The sequence below is a fragment of the Bombina bombina genome, chromosome 9 (genome assembly GCF_027579735.1).
Source record: "Bombina bombina isolate aBomBom1 chromosome 9, aBomBom1.pri, whole genome shotgun sequence".
NCBI lineage: Eukaryota > Metazoa > Chordata > Amphibia > Anura > Bombinatoridae > Bombina > Bombina bombina.
The window spans coordinates 24,591,074-24,608,447 of NC_069507.1; the positions used below are offsets into that span (position 1 = coordinate 24,591,074).

The window sequence follows — 17,374 nt, forward strand, 5'->3', positions numbered from 1 at the left end:
GTCCATTTATTAAGGCTATAGGTAATGATTATATGAATCATATTAATCGGATTATCAGTATTCCCCAACTATCTGGAGAGGAGGGGAGAGGGATGTGAAGGGAGATGAGAGGAATTGAGAGGAAAAAAGAAAAAAAATTTTTTTTTTTTCTCTTTCTCCCCCCAAGCACTTCCATAGATATAGTGACAAACAATTTATTCAAGAACAATCCCCTTGGTCAATGCTAGGACTAAGGATAAATGTATCCACTTAGGAAGGATTGACTGTGTGGTTCAAATGTTTCCTTATTATAATGGACTTTGCCTTCCTTGTTCTTTCGTTTATATATGTGATGTAAAGTAACTATGTACGCAACTTTGTATTGTTGTTATAAGAAAATAATAAAATATTAAAAAAAAAAAAAAAAAAAAAAAGAAATTAAGGAATTTATTGCATCCAAATAAAAGATTATTTGGTCTAGTACTCTAGCCAGGTAGGGCCCAATGTATAGATTACTCAGTAACTTTTTGATTTTACATTATGGGTTATACCAAGTACCAATTGTGGCAAGCATAGGAAACAGGTAATATGATAAGTTGTACTCTGGTTTTAATTCCTCCCCCCCTTTTTTTCTCTTCTTTTTCTTTCTTCTCTCCCCTCTCCCTCCTATTTCCCCCTTCACTCTCCCCCCCCCCCCATTTTCACGTAGTGTCTAAAAATATTTTTTAAATACTAAAATGGTCACTATGGTGGAAAATCTTAAAATATTATCTTGGAATGTTGGGGGGATTGCTTCAACTATGAAGCGTGAACTTATAATCAAAACGTTGGCGAAGGTTAAGTCCGGCGTTTTTTTTTTTTACAGGAAGCACATCTTAATGCCATAGAAGCAGCTAAATTGAAGTCAAATGGGTGGGTTAGGTTGTAGTATTAATTCCTAATTCCTTACTTAATAAAAAGGCAAGCCCACATTTTCTGTTAAAGTGTCAGTAAACCTAAAAAATAATGTTATATAATTCTGCACATAGTGCAGAATTATATAACATTATTTTAGTGCTATTGTTATAAAAGCTTTTTTTCCCTTTGAATTTTTTAAAAAGATGCCGCTTTTACAGACCCGCTCTCTGCTATCTGCTGAGCGGGTCTGTTTTTTTTACTCAGCGCATCGGGCCAGCTGTATAGTCACAGCCCCGGCCCGACCGCGCCATAACATTAAGTGCAGCTCGCTCCTGCTCTGTCTGACAGCAAGAGCGAGCTGCACTTAATGTTATGGCGTGGTCGGGCCGGGCTGTGACTATACAGCTGGCCCGATGCGCTGAGTAAAAAAAACAGAACCGCTCAGCAGAGAGCGGGTCTGTAAAAGCGGCATCTTTTTAAAAAATTCAAAGGGAAAAAAAGCTTTTATAACAATAGCACTAAAATAATGTTATATAATTCTGCACTATGTGCAGAATTATATAACATTATTTTTTAGGTTTACTGTCCCTTTAAGTAAGGAATTAGATTACAATATTATGAAGGTTGAGATGGACCCCAAGTTCAGATATATCTTATTACAAATACAAATTAGGAATATTAAATTCACATTTTGCAACATATATGGCCAGAATAAATTCTCCATTGATTTCTGGGAAAAGATCAAATATAAGGTATATCCCTTTATTGGGGAAAATGTTGTCATGGCAGGGGATTTTAATATGACGTTGTCCCCAGAATTAGACAGATTCTCTGAATTTTTTTTAAAGAATATAAGAAAAATTCAAAATATTTTAAAATGATTTGCTATAAATTATTTGCTATAAATAGCAAATAATTCGCAGGTATGTTCCTGTGAATCCAAAAAACATAGAACATTTTTCAGAATTGATCTGTTTTTAATTTCTGAACCTGTTTCGATTAGACAGATGGAGACAGGAATTGGTGATATGTTCATTTCAGACCAAACAATTATATCATTATCATTCCCTTCTTTATCTAGCATGGTAGATAATATGCAAACTCTCTTCTTCCCTCGCTTTCTAGTCAATAATCCCAAATTTTCACTTTGGCTACAACAGAAGTGGAAGGACTACTGTACCCATAAAATTGTCTATTTTAATAAAATAGAGGTGTTCATTACTGCGTGGGGAAATTAAGGCTTATATGATCGGCAGAAATAAAAAGAATAGGGCTCTGGAAATTCAACTCGCTAACCAGGTCAGAAACTCCTGTAGAAGATACTGTGGGGAAAGGTCTATAGCTAATTGGAATAAATACATGGAAATAATAAGAAGAGAGAGGGACATGTTTTTAAAGCAAAAATCCCAAGAAGAAGAGATAAAAAACAATCTACGTTTTAAAGGTTTCCATGGACGCTCGGCTAAATATCTATCCAAACTTGTTTAAAATAGGAAGAAAAAAAAATTATATACCTGCCATCAAAGTAGGACATAATAGACATACTAATACTCAAGAAATCAATAACATATTTTCACCTACTATTAACAACTCTATGCAGGATTAGATATAAATACGATTAAGCAAGACATCTTTTGGACCAAAGTTAAGCTCCCTAAGATTCAAGAGAAAGATTTGACAGTGCTCATTGCCACTATTTCCACGGAGGAGATTAGTAAGGCAATAGATGAGACCAAATAAATAAATAAAGCCGCAGGACCAGAATGTCTGCCCGCAGTGCCCCTTATGCACTATCTGCACTACTCCATTGCCCAACAACACATTTACCTAATAAGATTAAAATGATGAAGCTGATATGTAACTCAATCGAAGCATGGCAAAAAATTAATGTTATGTTAGATATTAACTTTGAATTAACTCCATATCTTCTAATTCAAGGTAACCCTCAATTTACACCAGGTCTAACTTATGAGGTTTATGACAAATGGACACAACAAGGTTTGACTTATGTTTGCCAATGTTTAAATTCTTCATTGCAAATGAGATCTTTTTCAGATATTGCCAGGGAATTCAATTTACCTAATAAGAATTTTTATGCATATCTCCAGATGAGACATTTTGTGGCGGGAATTGAGAAATCTTGCGCAAACTTTTGCAGATGGGACCAAATTAAATCATATATAGTAGGATACAAAGCTGGTAACCACAGTATAGCACTACTATACAAAATTATGTTGGCTAAACAGGGTCAATTATTAATTAACAATTTGACAGAGAAGTGGCATATTCACTACGGAGATATTTCGTCAGAAATACTCACTACATCCTTCAAATGGATTAAAACTGCCATTATTCCCACATCCTGGAAGGAGACACATCTAAAGCTGCTTAATAACACCTATTTGACCCCCTGGAGAGTCTCTAAATGGAACTTCCATTCTAACAACAATTGCCCAAAATGCAATAATATAAAAGCAGACCTAATCCACTGTATGTGGTTGTGTCCAAAAATTCTACAGTTCTGGGGAAAGGTAGAATTTTGGATAAATAAAAATTCAGAGAATAAAATTAAATTGACCTCTAGAGATATTTTCTTTCTCCGAACAGCAGATAATAAGCAAACAAATATTAACTACATTAATACAGCTATTGCACTTGGTCGTAACCTGATATTAAAAGAATGGAAAAGTAAGCAGGCACCCTCAATTTCATCCTTCATAAATCACATATATTCCCAGATAGGTTTTGAGAAATTAACTATATCGCCACTAAATAAGAGAAAAACGAAAGCCTTCTTTTTAAAATGGTTGAAGGTTATTTTAAATTATCCACTAAACATACAATTTTCTCTGATTTATACGTTCCGTAGGACTGAATATTTCAAATCCTTAGTATTATCTAATATTTTCCCTGCAGACTGGTATTAAATTTAGTTTAACATGAAGTTAGGGCGATATTGGGGTGATTGAACAGACACAGGAGGGAAAATCCTTTTCCTTTTTCACCCTTTTTTTTTTTTTTTTTTTTCCTTTTGTTTTGTCTTGGTTTAATAGCCACAGGCCACTTGCTAATGCCCCACTCCTTTGGCCAAAGGAGGGGGGAACCTACAAAAGGGGGTAATATTTTATTAAAGATAGAAATTTCTGTTTTTGTATCTCCCCGCCTCCATAGTCCTTATTCTCTGAGATAAATTTAGTGAGATAAATATTAAGAGGAAGGACAGCCACTTGAATTGTCTAAATTTTCTTTTTTCGATCTGAAGAATGTTTAAATATGTGTCTAAAATATGAAACTCAATGAGATGTATTTTTTTTCTTATTATCTTTAATCTGTATACTGTTAATTTCCTTTCTGTATTAATAAATAAAAAAATTATGTTTAAAAAAAAAAAAGAATGTCTGCCCGCAGAATATTATAAAATCTTAGCTGAAGAAATTATTCCAACTTTAGAAAAACTTTTTAACAATGATTTTATATCAGACAACCCGATATCTCTGCAGCCAATATCTCCTTGATCCCTAAGAAAGGCAAAAATGCGGAGGACCCTGCTTCCTATAGGCCCATATCAGTCCTTAATACTGACTATGAGATCTCAGCCGCTATTATTGCCTCTAGACTTTCTTCCTCTTTAGATAAGCTCATTTATCCCGACCAGACGGGATTCATGAAGGGTAGAAGCGTGACAAAAAATATACGTAAAGTGGTTACCTTCTTGGATTTTTGTTGGAATATAGAACATGGGAAGGAGAAGAAGCTTCTTCAAGATGTGGCAATCCTTACTTTAGACACCGAAAAAGCCTTTGACTCCATCTTCTGGGGTCATCTTTTTAAGACTTTAGAAAATTTTGGCTTTAAAAATCAATTTCTTCAATTTATACATAAGATCTATGATAAGCCAAAATCTTATCTTTTGGTTAACAGGCTTCTATCGCCAAAAATCACGCTCAGGAGAGGGACAAGACAGGGGTGCCCTTTGTCACCTCTTCTATTCAATATAGCTCTTAAGCCTTTAGTCGTCCGTCTAAAGGTTACTCTAAAAGGTATCACTATGGGTTTACATAATCTGAAGATTCTCCTTTACGCGGATTACTTATTACTTTTCTTGGATAATACGTGTCAATCAATACCTTCTTCTCTTCAATGTATGGATGAGTTTAGTGCATTTTCAGGATACAAAATGAATCTTGATAAAAGTGAACGTATGTGGGTCAATAAATCTATAAAGAGTTTTCAAAAACATCCATTTAGAGTTGTTGACGCTATTAAATACATAATATTACATAAGAACCCTAAAAATTGGTATAGACTTCACTTTTTGCTCCTTTTTAGGAAGATCAGAGTGGATTTGGAATTGTGGGCAACTTTATCATTATCCATCACTGCTCATATTAATCTAATTAAAATGATTATCTCCCCACGCTTACTATACCCACTCCAGAACTTACCTTTGTTTATTTTAAATGATGACTCAAAAAAACTCCTCTCCAGGTTTTCTAAATCTATCTGGAAAAATAAAAAGTATGGATATCTTTAAATAGACTAATGCAAAATCGTGGTGCAACGGGTCTCGCACTCCCAAACTTTCAATTATATAATTGGGCTGCCATGCTTAAAATCGCTATAGATTGGATTGCAGAATCATTAGAAATGGAGACCTACAATTTTTCTCCTTACTCTTTGAAGGCTATACTGCATTGTCCACATCAAAAATTGCCGTCTGTTATTTATCTTATTTCAATTAAAAATATTGTTTCAGCATGGCAGAAGTTCTATACTATATTAGAAGTAGAATATACATTTTCTGATTTTATACCTATAGTCAGTAACCCACAGTTTCCCCCAGGCAATTTTCAGTCTTTAAGGACTGGGCTGAAAGGGATCTTAAATATATCTGTCAAACTATTGATGAAAATGGACAGATGCTACCCTTTGAGCTACTGTCTCAACATTTTGATCTAGCTAGAACAAACTTTTTTGCATACTTGCAATTACGGCACTATAATAATACTCAAAACTGGGGTTTGGCTTAGTTGTCTGCGTGGTCTGAAATTAAGATATGTATCCAAAAATGTATAGTGGGTAACACATCTATTTCCCTCTTATATGACATCATGCTCACTAAACAAAGCTGAATTTATCTTGATAAACTGTGCAATATCTGGGCACATACTTTTCCATCAATAGATCATGATACAATCAAACTAAGTTGTGTAGCACTGAATAAATATGACATTTCAATGAGTTGGAAAGAATCACACTTTAAACTTATTAATAATTTGTATTTATCCCCACTCAAATTATCAAAGATGTATCCAGCAAAAGTTGGTAAAGACGTTAAACACTATTATACTAACGGTTAGGCATTTAATAGCTAAAAATTGGAATGCTAACATGGTTACGGGCCTAATACAGATTCTTAAATATATTCAATACCACATCATTTACAAATGATTTCACTCACAATTCTCCTCAGAAAAATAGTTAAAAGATTCTTATTGGGCTGGCTACCAATTATTAAATCATACTTTTTACCAATTCAAAAACGTATCCTATCCCCCTTTTTGACTTCTATTAGCTTTATGGAACTGGTCCTCATAGACCTATTCCCGTACACATGGATGGCTGATTAGAAAGAAGCAGGGCATACCTTGTGTTGCTTGGGGGGTGGGGGGGGGGAATCCCTGCTCCTTTTTTTTTTTTTTTCTTTTTTTGTACCATCGTGAAATATTAACACGGTTCCTCTTTTTCTATATCTACTTTCTGTTTAGGGTCTAAGCTCTGCATACCCCAATTGTATTCTTTCTTAACATGGACTTTTTTTTTAGGAGTCTTATGTGAATCTAACATAAGAATAGGAGATAATCTAGAGCAGAGCTTTCCAAACTTGTCATGTTGGTGACACACTTTGTAGACCTACATCATTTCGCAACACAGTAATTCAGTTGTACTAGCAAAAAGGAGGTTAAACTAACTTGTTTTAAAAGATACAGACACAAACATAAATTATATTATAACAAAATGTATTTACAAGTAACAGTATGTATGTGCAAGAATTAAAAAAGTTTAATAACACCAATAGCTACTTACTATTTTAATGGGATGTATGAGGTTGATGGGATGAACACAGTTTCTGAATATTTGGTGTAATATTAGATAAAGACACTCACATTTCATCATCAAGCATTTTTAAGCTTCCACTTCCTATCCGTATATCAAGAGCTGGAGCAGCAATGCACTACTGGGAGCTAGTTGCAAAAAAATCCCACTGACTTCTGACTTTAGCTCAGCGTTTAAGCTGCCACCCTCAGAGCTCTGTGAGTCCGACTGACTACTGCCCGCGCTGCAAACACACTGCTGTCCCACTCACTGGCTACACTTGCAGTCACGAGCCAATTAAGGAGACTACACGTGCAGTCAGGAGCCAATGTGCCGCCAAATCCGCCAATGGTAATAGTTTCAGTTCCCACTGAGCTGTGCCAATTGGTTAAGATGATCTGTGACCCACTAGGTATCAATCACGTGTCAACCATGTGATATGCGTAGCAGGCAGGTGGATAGTGAGAAACCAAAAAACAATTAAAAAAAAAAAAAAAAAAAAAAATTTGTGCTGAAGCAGGGACACACCTACACACTGCTGCCGACACACAGTTTGGAAAGCACTGATCTAGAGTATAGATTATTGTTAAATATATGTTTTCACTATCTATGTTATTATTTGTCCTAAAATACCTTATATATGTATACTATAGGGTTCTATAATTTATATTTTGGTTTGCATTTTTGTATATTACATTTTTCGATGGTCCTGCAAAAAGAAAATCTATTTATATAAAAGTAAATATGCTGTTAAATAGATGTATTTATGTTATAAAAACTTAATAAACAAGTGGGCGTGTCCAAACAACGGCCTTGAATAGTCACATCTTTCCAGAGCTCCAGTCGATCTCTAGACAATCCGCCAATATCTGGAAGCATCTTACAGATATTCATCAATAAAAGTCAGCTATACCACTGCACAGTCTTGCTGCGCTACAGCCCTTAAAGAATAATCTGTGTTCCTGACACTAGGGCTCGGAATCGGACAAAGAAGGCCTACAGCGGCGGCTGACACGTAGGCAACGCTACCCCCCTCTGCTGTCCCACTCACTGGCTACACTTGCAGTCACGAGCCAATTAAGGAGACTACACGTGCAGTCAGGAGCCAATGTGCCGCCAAATCCGCCAATGGTAATAGTTTCAGTTCCCACTGAGCTGTGCCAATTGGTTAAGATGATCTGTGACCCACTAGGTATCAATCACGTGTCAACCATGTGATATGCGTAGCAGGCAGGTGGATAGTGAGAAACCAAAAAACAATTAAAAAAAAAAAAAAAAAAAAAAAATTTGTGCTGAAGCAGGGACACACCTACACACTGCTGCCGACACACAGTTTGGAAAGCACTGATCTAGAGTATAGATTATTGTTAAATATATGTTTTCACTATCTATGTTATTATTTGTCCTAAAATACCTTATATATGTATACTATAGGGTTCTATAATTTATATTTTGGTTTGCATTTTTGTATATTACATTTTTCGATGGTCCTGCAAAAAGAAAATCTATTTATATAAAAGTAAATATGCTGTTAAATAGATGTATTTATGTTATAAAAACTTAATAAACAAGTGGGCGTGTCCAAACAACGGCCTTGAATAGTCACATCTTTCCAGAGCTCCAGTCGATCTCTAGACAATCCGCCAATATGAAGCATCTTACAGATATTCATCAATAAAAGTCAGCTATACCACTGCACAGTCTTGCTGCGCTACAGCCCTTAAAGAATAATCTGTGTTCCTGACACTAGGGCTCGGAATCGGACAAAGAAGGCCTACAGCGGCGGCTGACACGTAGGCAACGCTACCCCCCTCGGCTGGCCGAGGAGAACCGCCTTAATTGAGCAAAAAATCTATACAGCACTGGCACCTCACTTTTACATCTAAAGCATAACTGTACAAAAAGAAGCAGGATTTCAGGAGAGAGGAGAAAAATTAAAATTGCCCACATGGGTGAAGAACATTGAGAGAACCTTAATGGCACTCCTCGATAAAGCACCATATGACTTTCTGATTACTAAAATAAACGCTAATGGTTTTATAGATCTAACTTCAGAAAAGTCACCAGCAATTCTCATTCAAGATGGTGCCAGCTGCACTAAGCACCACGCAGTAGATCTGGACGAAGGGAGCCAAAGCAGGCGCAAAGCACCCTCAATAACTCTGAAGAATCACATCAGACACCACAATATAAGACCAAGCCTAACACCATACTAGCCAATGCATTGCCCAAGGGACGTAACTCCGTCAACATCGCAGTCTGTCACAATATCAAGCCGGACATTGCAAGCAGGACATATATCTGGTGTTAAGTGCACTCCAGAGGGAACTTTGGGGGGGGGGGGGTTCCCAAGGGACCGCAACCACTAGACTGACAAGCCCCTTGCCAAAGTCTAACAATATGGAAAATGACATCAACGCCTTGGGCAAGGGCCCTCTTGACAAACACGGCGCCATTTGGCCTACGACTCACAGAAACCCACCACGAACAGGAATTTAAGTAAGCCCCTCAGATCTTGTAACAAGCTTTACTTGCACCTTAGAAGAAGACTTTTCAAACCTCATAAAGACTGGAAAATACCGGAGAAAAAAAAAACAAAAAAACAACGGGGGGTTGATTAAAAAAGAACTCTCATTAATATTGCAACCATGTTCGGTGGATTATGGTAAATCCAATGTTTGTACCTCAACCTGTTTTGCATAGTTTAAAGCTGTTTCTTACTTATATGTCTAGCAAGTTATCTTTAACGGTGAATATGTTTTATAGCACACATGTTAATATTATGGAAACAGCAATTATATTGTGGCTTATTGCATTAGTAGTACGTCTGTACAAATATATACCTCTCCTAGCCTAAAGGGTTAGTAAAGATATTAGAGCACTGGGAGTTAATTTTTAAAAAAATATTCTGGGGAGTTCAACACACTTCAGGTGACAAAACAGTAACTAATGTCCAACCAATAGTTACACCTGGATAAAATGTATAAGTTTGCCAGCAACTAGAATCCAAAGCTTTATTAGAGAGATGGAGGATTTATGTGTACTGATTACGCCAGATCAAATATTACCTGTTTAACAATACCTAGAACCTAATGCTGTATTATCTAGATAGCTTAAGTGTTAAATGCTTTTCACCCCACCATACTTAAGATACAGTATGGTACCATTTGCTTTTTATTTTTCACTAGTTATATTATATATACAGAATAACTTTCACTACCATGTTACACATGATGAAATCTGTGAACACCTTTGTTTCAGTGCTTCTCCTGAGGGTTTGAGGGGGGCCCGGGGAGGGGGGGGGGGGTAACTTTCACGACTGATTCTGAAACAGCAGTTATAGCACCGCTATGCTACCTAAATATATCATTATTTTTTGTATACCCACCCAATCCAGGGGTACGTGGGGGCCCTTGGTGGGATCAATCTTACATTTCTTAAGTGTAGGAAGCTATCATGGTTTCCTTTCCATTATTGGGGAATGCATAACCGATATAAGTGCCTCTTCTCTTTGGACTACGGCCAGGCCCATGAGGGAGTCAATATAAAAATATCATAACTTAAATATATGCTTACTAATGATATGAGGTAACTCATAGAGGCTTGGAATTCGACAGTATACAGTCAGTCCATATCTGAAGATAGAACTGATGATAATGTGGTGCTAATTTAGTCAGTTACACCAACCAGATGTAAAGATATATAAGGACAGTCCTAGCTATAAATAGTTGTTTATTTAAAATCCCTAAACAGCTCAACATCCCAATCCCAGATTAAAGATGTGCTAAGCCTCCCTTGTTCAATAGATGGCGATATCATCATTCCATTTAGCAATGTTTACTAAGAGCCAATTGGAGGTGTAAACAAGTTATCACTATTACACAACTGCAAATACAGCTCACCACCCTTATAATTATTTGCACAAACTTCTCTTTTGATTATTGGTAAATAGATTGCCACAGGCATAAAGTGCTAATAAAAAGTCATTCAGAAATATATTCGGTTCAATTTTGGTCATAAGCTTTAAAGATTTACATCAGGCTATGACTACGGCATTTTGCTGAAACGCGTAAGCCATCTATTGCTACGCTCCTCTAAGCTACTGTTGTATGGGTACTGCTGTCCTGTACTTTTTAATGTTTTGGAATAAAGTTGAACCTTTTATATACGAGTGGTGGTGAACTTTTTGTGCTCTTTAAAGATTTACATCACTTAGAAATGATAATCCTTTATTTTCTTTATTTTGTCTATCTCTCGTATTAAATTGTATTTTTCTTCCACATAACACCAATACAGCCCATATTTGACTTATCTAAAGATCCAAAAAAGGTCTTATAAGTTATTGATGGGGCCAAGAATGAGGTACACTGACCTAGTGAATATTGCCTTTAATATAATTTATGAAACATGTTGTCTTCAAACTATTATTTGCTCATCTGTGAGATATACTCTAATGTAACAATTTTGTTATATACCATTTATATCCAATTTATATGTTTGATTTCAATAAAGCTTTTTTGAAAATAAAAAATAAATAAAAAAAACAACATATATATATATATAAAAAAAGCATATAGCGTATTGCCCTGTTGTCTTCGGATATAGAGCAGGATACCTTGTTACAGTAAGTGATCGTACAAACTAAAGTGTATAAAACTGTTGAGGTAAACGCAGCGTGTTCGGCTTCCAGCGTGCATTGCAGTTCTACAGAACAGTCCTGCCCACTTTGATATATAATTGTCCATCACAAAGAGGGCGGGACTATTTTATATCTTTTAATTAATTGTTACATTGCCCCTTTGGAATCCAAGTGTGCTCTTGGAGAGTGTACCATTACTAGTTGCAGTCATTCTCTAAATCTGTGCACAGTTTTATACACTTAGGTCTAGTTTCCATTGATGTGGTACATTTTGGAAATTGGTGATAAAAACATTTATATCCATTAAAGAATATGGAGAATTTTTTTGTTACCAATAGTTTCCAAACTTTACTACCTTAGTGGAAACTAGGCCTTAGTATGTATATTGTGTTTTATTTTGAGTGTATATCATTTTTAGCGTACAAGTACAGTAGGTGATCATATTAAGCAAGCACATGCTACTGGGTACTCACTGCTATCATGGATAGGATCTGAAATCACTGGTGGTAATGAAAGCGTGAATGCGCCGTTGCTGTCAGGTAGGTACGCAGTGAATCTAAGGCGGACTATGCTGAGATCTGTAACTTTTTTCAGTTCTTTAACTTCCTGTTCGATCTTCTTCTCTTCCTGCTCTGTGGGTGCCCAAATTTTTTTAAAAAAAAGCATTTAGTTAAACATCCACAATAGTGCAAACTGTAATGTAATACTGTAGAGTGTATACAGATGCCATGATAGGAAATGGTGGTGTATGCCCCAAGGTTACATCTAAAAGAGCTTATTTTGCTGACTAAACCTACTTTTTCTTATCAGTCTAGTTAAAGGGAGAGTAAATTAAACTTTCATGATTCAGACTTAGCATTTTATGAAAATGTCACCTCTTAGCAAAATATTTTTTTTGCCATGGGCTGCTGCAGCAGCTAAGAACGGTTGAAACGAATAAAGGCTCTATATGCATGAAGTATCTTATACTTCATGAATGAAAGTGCCTTTTGTTTCAACAGTCAACCCTAGTGTTTCAAAAACGCTATGGTTGACTTTCACTTTAATTGCTGCTTTTTTTACACATCTTTTAAATACCCGAAATAAAATAATTTTACATTTTTGTTGTTGTTGTAGCATGAACAGCTAGTCTTATAGTTTCTCTATGTGGTTTAGTATCTTATTTGCTATATAAAGAACATAATATCTCTAATGTTGAGACATTAACTTTTAAGCATTTTTCTCTTTCTATAAAATCAAAATGAAAAGAAAGTCCCTTTACCCTGAGAATATTTCTCAGCTTAATGCATTTAGGATGTAATATAGAGGAGGAAAAATGAGTATTGAATATTTACTTATTTTTAATAAAATGATTAAGATAGAGAATACAATTTTATTCTCTTGGTATCCTTTGTTAAAGAAACAGCAATGCACTTGGGTGAGTCAATAACATGTGCAACCACCAATCAGCAGCTCTTGAGCCTACATACGTATGCTTATCAACAAAGTATACTAAGAGGACAAACAAGTTAGATAATAGAAGTGAATTTGAAAGTTCCTATAAATTTCATGCTCTCTCTGAATCATGAAAGAAAAAGTGGTTTTCATTTCTCTAATGATTTAGCAAATAAAGATGATCCTGTGTGCAGCCGTATAACCGCTAAGATTACTACAATTTGTTATATATTTATTTCAGTTCCTAGACAGAGATTCCAGTTATTAATGTATCCCTGTGACAGTTCCCCATTACAGAAACCACAAATATACAACCAAATATACTAAAATGTGACTTCCAATAAAACAGAATTATGTTATTACAGAGAGAAATAGTAGAGAATTGCAGAGTCAGCTTCGCTCCTTAATGATCTAAACAAACACAAATGCATTCATTTTCTTTTCTTTCATGTAATTAGCAAGAGTCCATGAGCTAGTGACGTATGGGATATACATTCCTACCAGGAGGGGCAAAGTTTCCCAAACCTTAAAATGCCTATAAATACACCCCTCACCACACCCACAAATCAGTTTTACAAACTTTGCCTCCCGTGGAGGTGGTGAAGTAAGTTTGTGCTAGATTCTACGTTGATATGCGCTCCGCAGCAGGCTGGAGCCCGGTTTTCCTCTCAGAGTGCAGTGAATGTCAGAGGGATGTGAGGAGAGTATTGCCTATTTGAATTCAATGGTCTCCTTCTACGGGGTCTATTTCATAGGTTCTCTGTTATTGGTCGTAGAGATTCATCTCTTACCTCCCTTTTCAGATCGACGATATACTCTTATATATATACCATTACCTCTACTGATTCTCGTTTCAGTACTGGTTTGGCTATCTGCTATATGTAGATGAGTGTCCTGGGGTAAGTCTTATTTTCTGTGACACTCTAAGCTATGGTTGGGCACTTTATACGTAAAGTTCTAAATATATGTGTTTAAACTTATATTTGCCATGATTCAGGATAATCAGTATTCCTTCTTTCAGACTGTCAGTTTCATTATTTGGGAAAATGCATATGAATAAAATATTTTTTCTTACCTTAAAGAAATTTTCTAATTGACTTTTTTCCTTGCGGGCTGTTAGGCTCGCGGGGGCAGAAAATGCTTCAATTTATTGCGTCATTCTTGGCGCAAGCTTTTTTGGCGCAAAATTTTGTCATTTTTGACGCATGTGTGTTACAGACGTTTTTTTTCTTGCGCCAAAAAGTGTGGGCGTCATACTTGGCGGCAAAAAATGTGGGCGTCATACTTGGCGCCAAAAAATGTGGGCGTCATACTTGGCGCCAAAAAATGTGGGCGCCATACTTGGCGCCACTTTTTTTCACATTATTTAAGTCTCACTTTTTTGTTGCTTCTGGTTGCTAGAGGCTTGTTTGTTTTGCATTTTTTCCCATTCCTGAAACTGTCATTTAAGGAATTTGATAATTTTGCTTTATATGTTGTTTTTTTCTATTACATATTGCAAGATTTTCCATAAATTATTCCTGGATCAGAACATACTGAGGGATTCCTGTTGACTAAGAAGTCCTACCAAAGCTAAGTTCATTTATTTTAAATGTTATGAATCTTTATCTTTAGCTATGGTTTGTAATAAGTTATCAGGATAAACTTTTACATGCAGAATCCATTAGTATTTATGCTTTATGTATTGCTTTTCTTTTTACATCTTATGTACAAGATATACTTAGAAAATTTATAAGAATATTTTTCTGATTCTAGGTTAAGGCTTTGTCTGACTTTGCGCCTTCTATTAAAACATTTTTAGGTCTTTTTCAAACTTCTTTTTGATGAAGTTTCAAATGACCAACAACATACTGAATTATCCTTCTCTGATGATGTTTTTTCTCTTTCAGAACTTTTCATCATCAGATATTGACACTAACAAATCTACTTTTTTATTTTTTATTAGAGTACATTTGTTTTTTGTTGAAAAGGTGTTGATTATTTTGGATATTGAGGTAACTAGTTTTTTTTCAAAACTAGCTAACATTTTATTTCTGCTTATTTTATCTTCTGTGTCTTCAGAGGTTTTTTTCCATTCCTTCATACTAGGGAATGGAATAGGCTGACAATTTTCTTCAAAGGTTTTAAATGATATTCTTTGCCGGCAGTTAAATTCAATTTTGAGGGTTCTCCAATTTAATGGGGCTATCTCTACTCCTGCTAAATTATGCTATTGTTTCTATAGCAAAATAGTATTTATTTTCTTTTTAAATGGTTGTATCCTATTTAAGGAAATTTTTTTATTTTCAGGTACTTTTCTTGGACCTGTAATTTATTTGGATGATGTTGCTTTTGCTCCATTTTTTCTGTTTACTTTAAAGATCAAGTATCAGATTATGTATTATTTAGCATTGTTAAGGGACAAAGTCTACTGCTCATTTGAGGTTCAGACTGGGTGCTGTTGCATTTGTCTTGTTGTCTTGCATTTTTGTTTATGCAAGTCCGGTGTGTTCTGGTCCCTTAACTGGATTAACATGCTAATAATTTTATTTGTTTCTTCATTTTTATTGAATATTTTCACAAATGAGGTTTAATCTATGTCTTTAGCTGTTTTTAGCTAGAAGAAATTTTGTGATTTCTAAAAAATCCTTATTTCTTTTTTTACAAGATAATCAATTATTTGATTCATATTGGATTCAATTCTTAACTGTTACTCTGGGCTTCAAGATTAAGTTCTTAGACTAAAACTTTAAGCTTATTTTAGTTTGGTTGTTCTTACTAAAGAACAAAATTCTAAATTCTTACCCAAGTAACATGTTTTTATTTAGAAGTTTTTTTGGTTCTATTCGGTCCAAAATTCTTAGATTTGGGTACAAAATAAAATTTGAAGTAAAACCGTCTGTGAGAAGTCTTTTTCTCTCTATTATATTCCAGCTATTCCAGTAAGGCTAACACTTTCCTTAATGTGTTTCAGTCCCATATATTTTGGGTAATGTTGAAGTGCGGTTGATCACCTGTTGAGGATCAAGCGCTGCTCAGATCTGGAATCTTCTGGGGTATTTATTCCAGTTCCATTTTTAGGATCTGGGTTTTGGGGTTTTATTCAAACTATTCATTGTTCCAAAGATAGAAAATCTTTTTATTATATAAATGTACCATCTTTTAGATTGGTATTTATATGGTCTATTCTGACTTTTTTTGGTCAGTGATAGCATTATTTGTTTTCATTAGATATAATAGATGCATATCTTAATTTCTGTTTTCGTTCAGATTATTTTTATTTTCTGAGACTACGGAATCTCATATGATTCAATTTTGTTTTTTCAAGACATGGTTAGAGGATCTTTTTATCAAAAGCTCTTGATTCCTCACACAAGGGTCACCTTTTTTAGGTTTCCAGATAGATTGTGTCACTGTCTTTGTCTCTAACAGATAAGTGATTTTTTTCTTATTGGGTTCCGTCTGTCGGTACCTTCAGTCTCTATTATTTCCTTCAGTTGCTATATATGCATGGAAATTTAGGTCTTATGGCTGCAGCATTGGATTCATTTTCCTTTGCTCATTTTCATAGAAAACCTTTCCAGTTTTTTATGCTGCATAATGGTGCAGGGATTCTAGGATTTCACTTTTTAAATCTTCGAATTCTATGTTTATCTATCTTTGATTCGGTGGTTAAGATCACCATCATTTAGTTCTACAGGCCTCTTCGATTCTTTCAACCTGGACCATGATCTCTATAGATGCGAGTCTTTTAGGTTGGGAGGCTGTCTGAGGTTCTCTGTCAGCACAAGGGGTTTGGAAATCTCAGGAGGCGAGATTACCATTTGATATTTTGGAACTCCGTGCATTCCCAGAGTTCTTCAGTTGGTTTCTTTTGAAGAAGAGACGTTTATTGTTTTTTTCAGACATTATCACATCTGTGGTGTATGTCAATCATCAGGGTGTGACTATCAGTCTTTAGACTGTGACAAAGTATCTCAGATATTTGCTTGGGCTAAATCCAGCTCCTATCTAAATTCTGGGGTCCTTTTCCCAGGTATAGACATTTGGGAAGCGGATTATCTCTGTTAATCAAGCTTTACATCCGGGAGAATGGTCTTTACCCAGATATGTTTTTCAATTTTTCAGATGTGAGGGCTTCCAGAAATAGATCTGTTGGCCTCTCGTCTTAACAAGGAATTTCCCAGGGGCCTATTTCAGGTCCGGGGATCCTCAGGCGGAAGTAGCGTATGCATTGACACTTCCTTGGAATTATCATTCTGTCTATATCTTCCGCCTCTAGTTCTTCAAAAATTCTAATGGAGCGTTTGTTTGTACTGCTGGTGGTTCCAGCATGGCCTCACAGGTTTT

At 35.5% G+C, this 17,374-nt stretch overlaps 1 protein-coding gene across 2 annotated transcripts in view; it reads right to left on the minus strand.

Moving 5' to 3' along the window:
- The window catches only part of NFKB2 (nuclear factor kappa B subunit 2), a 178,584-nt gene that overhangs the window by 71,815 nt on the left and 89,395 nt on the right, over positions 1-17,374 (minus strand). For both annotated transcript variants that reach the window (XM_053691952.1, XM_053691953.1), the window contains exon 7: positions 12,085-12,243. In XM_053691952.1, coding sequence (XP_053547927.1) covers positions 12,085-12,243 — 159 coding nt within the window. The remainder of the gene's footprint in view (positions 1-12,084; positions 12,244-17,374) is intronic.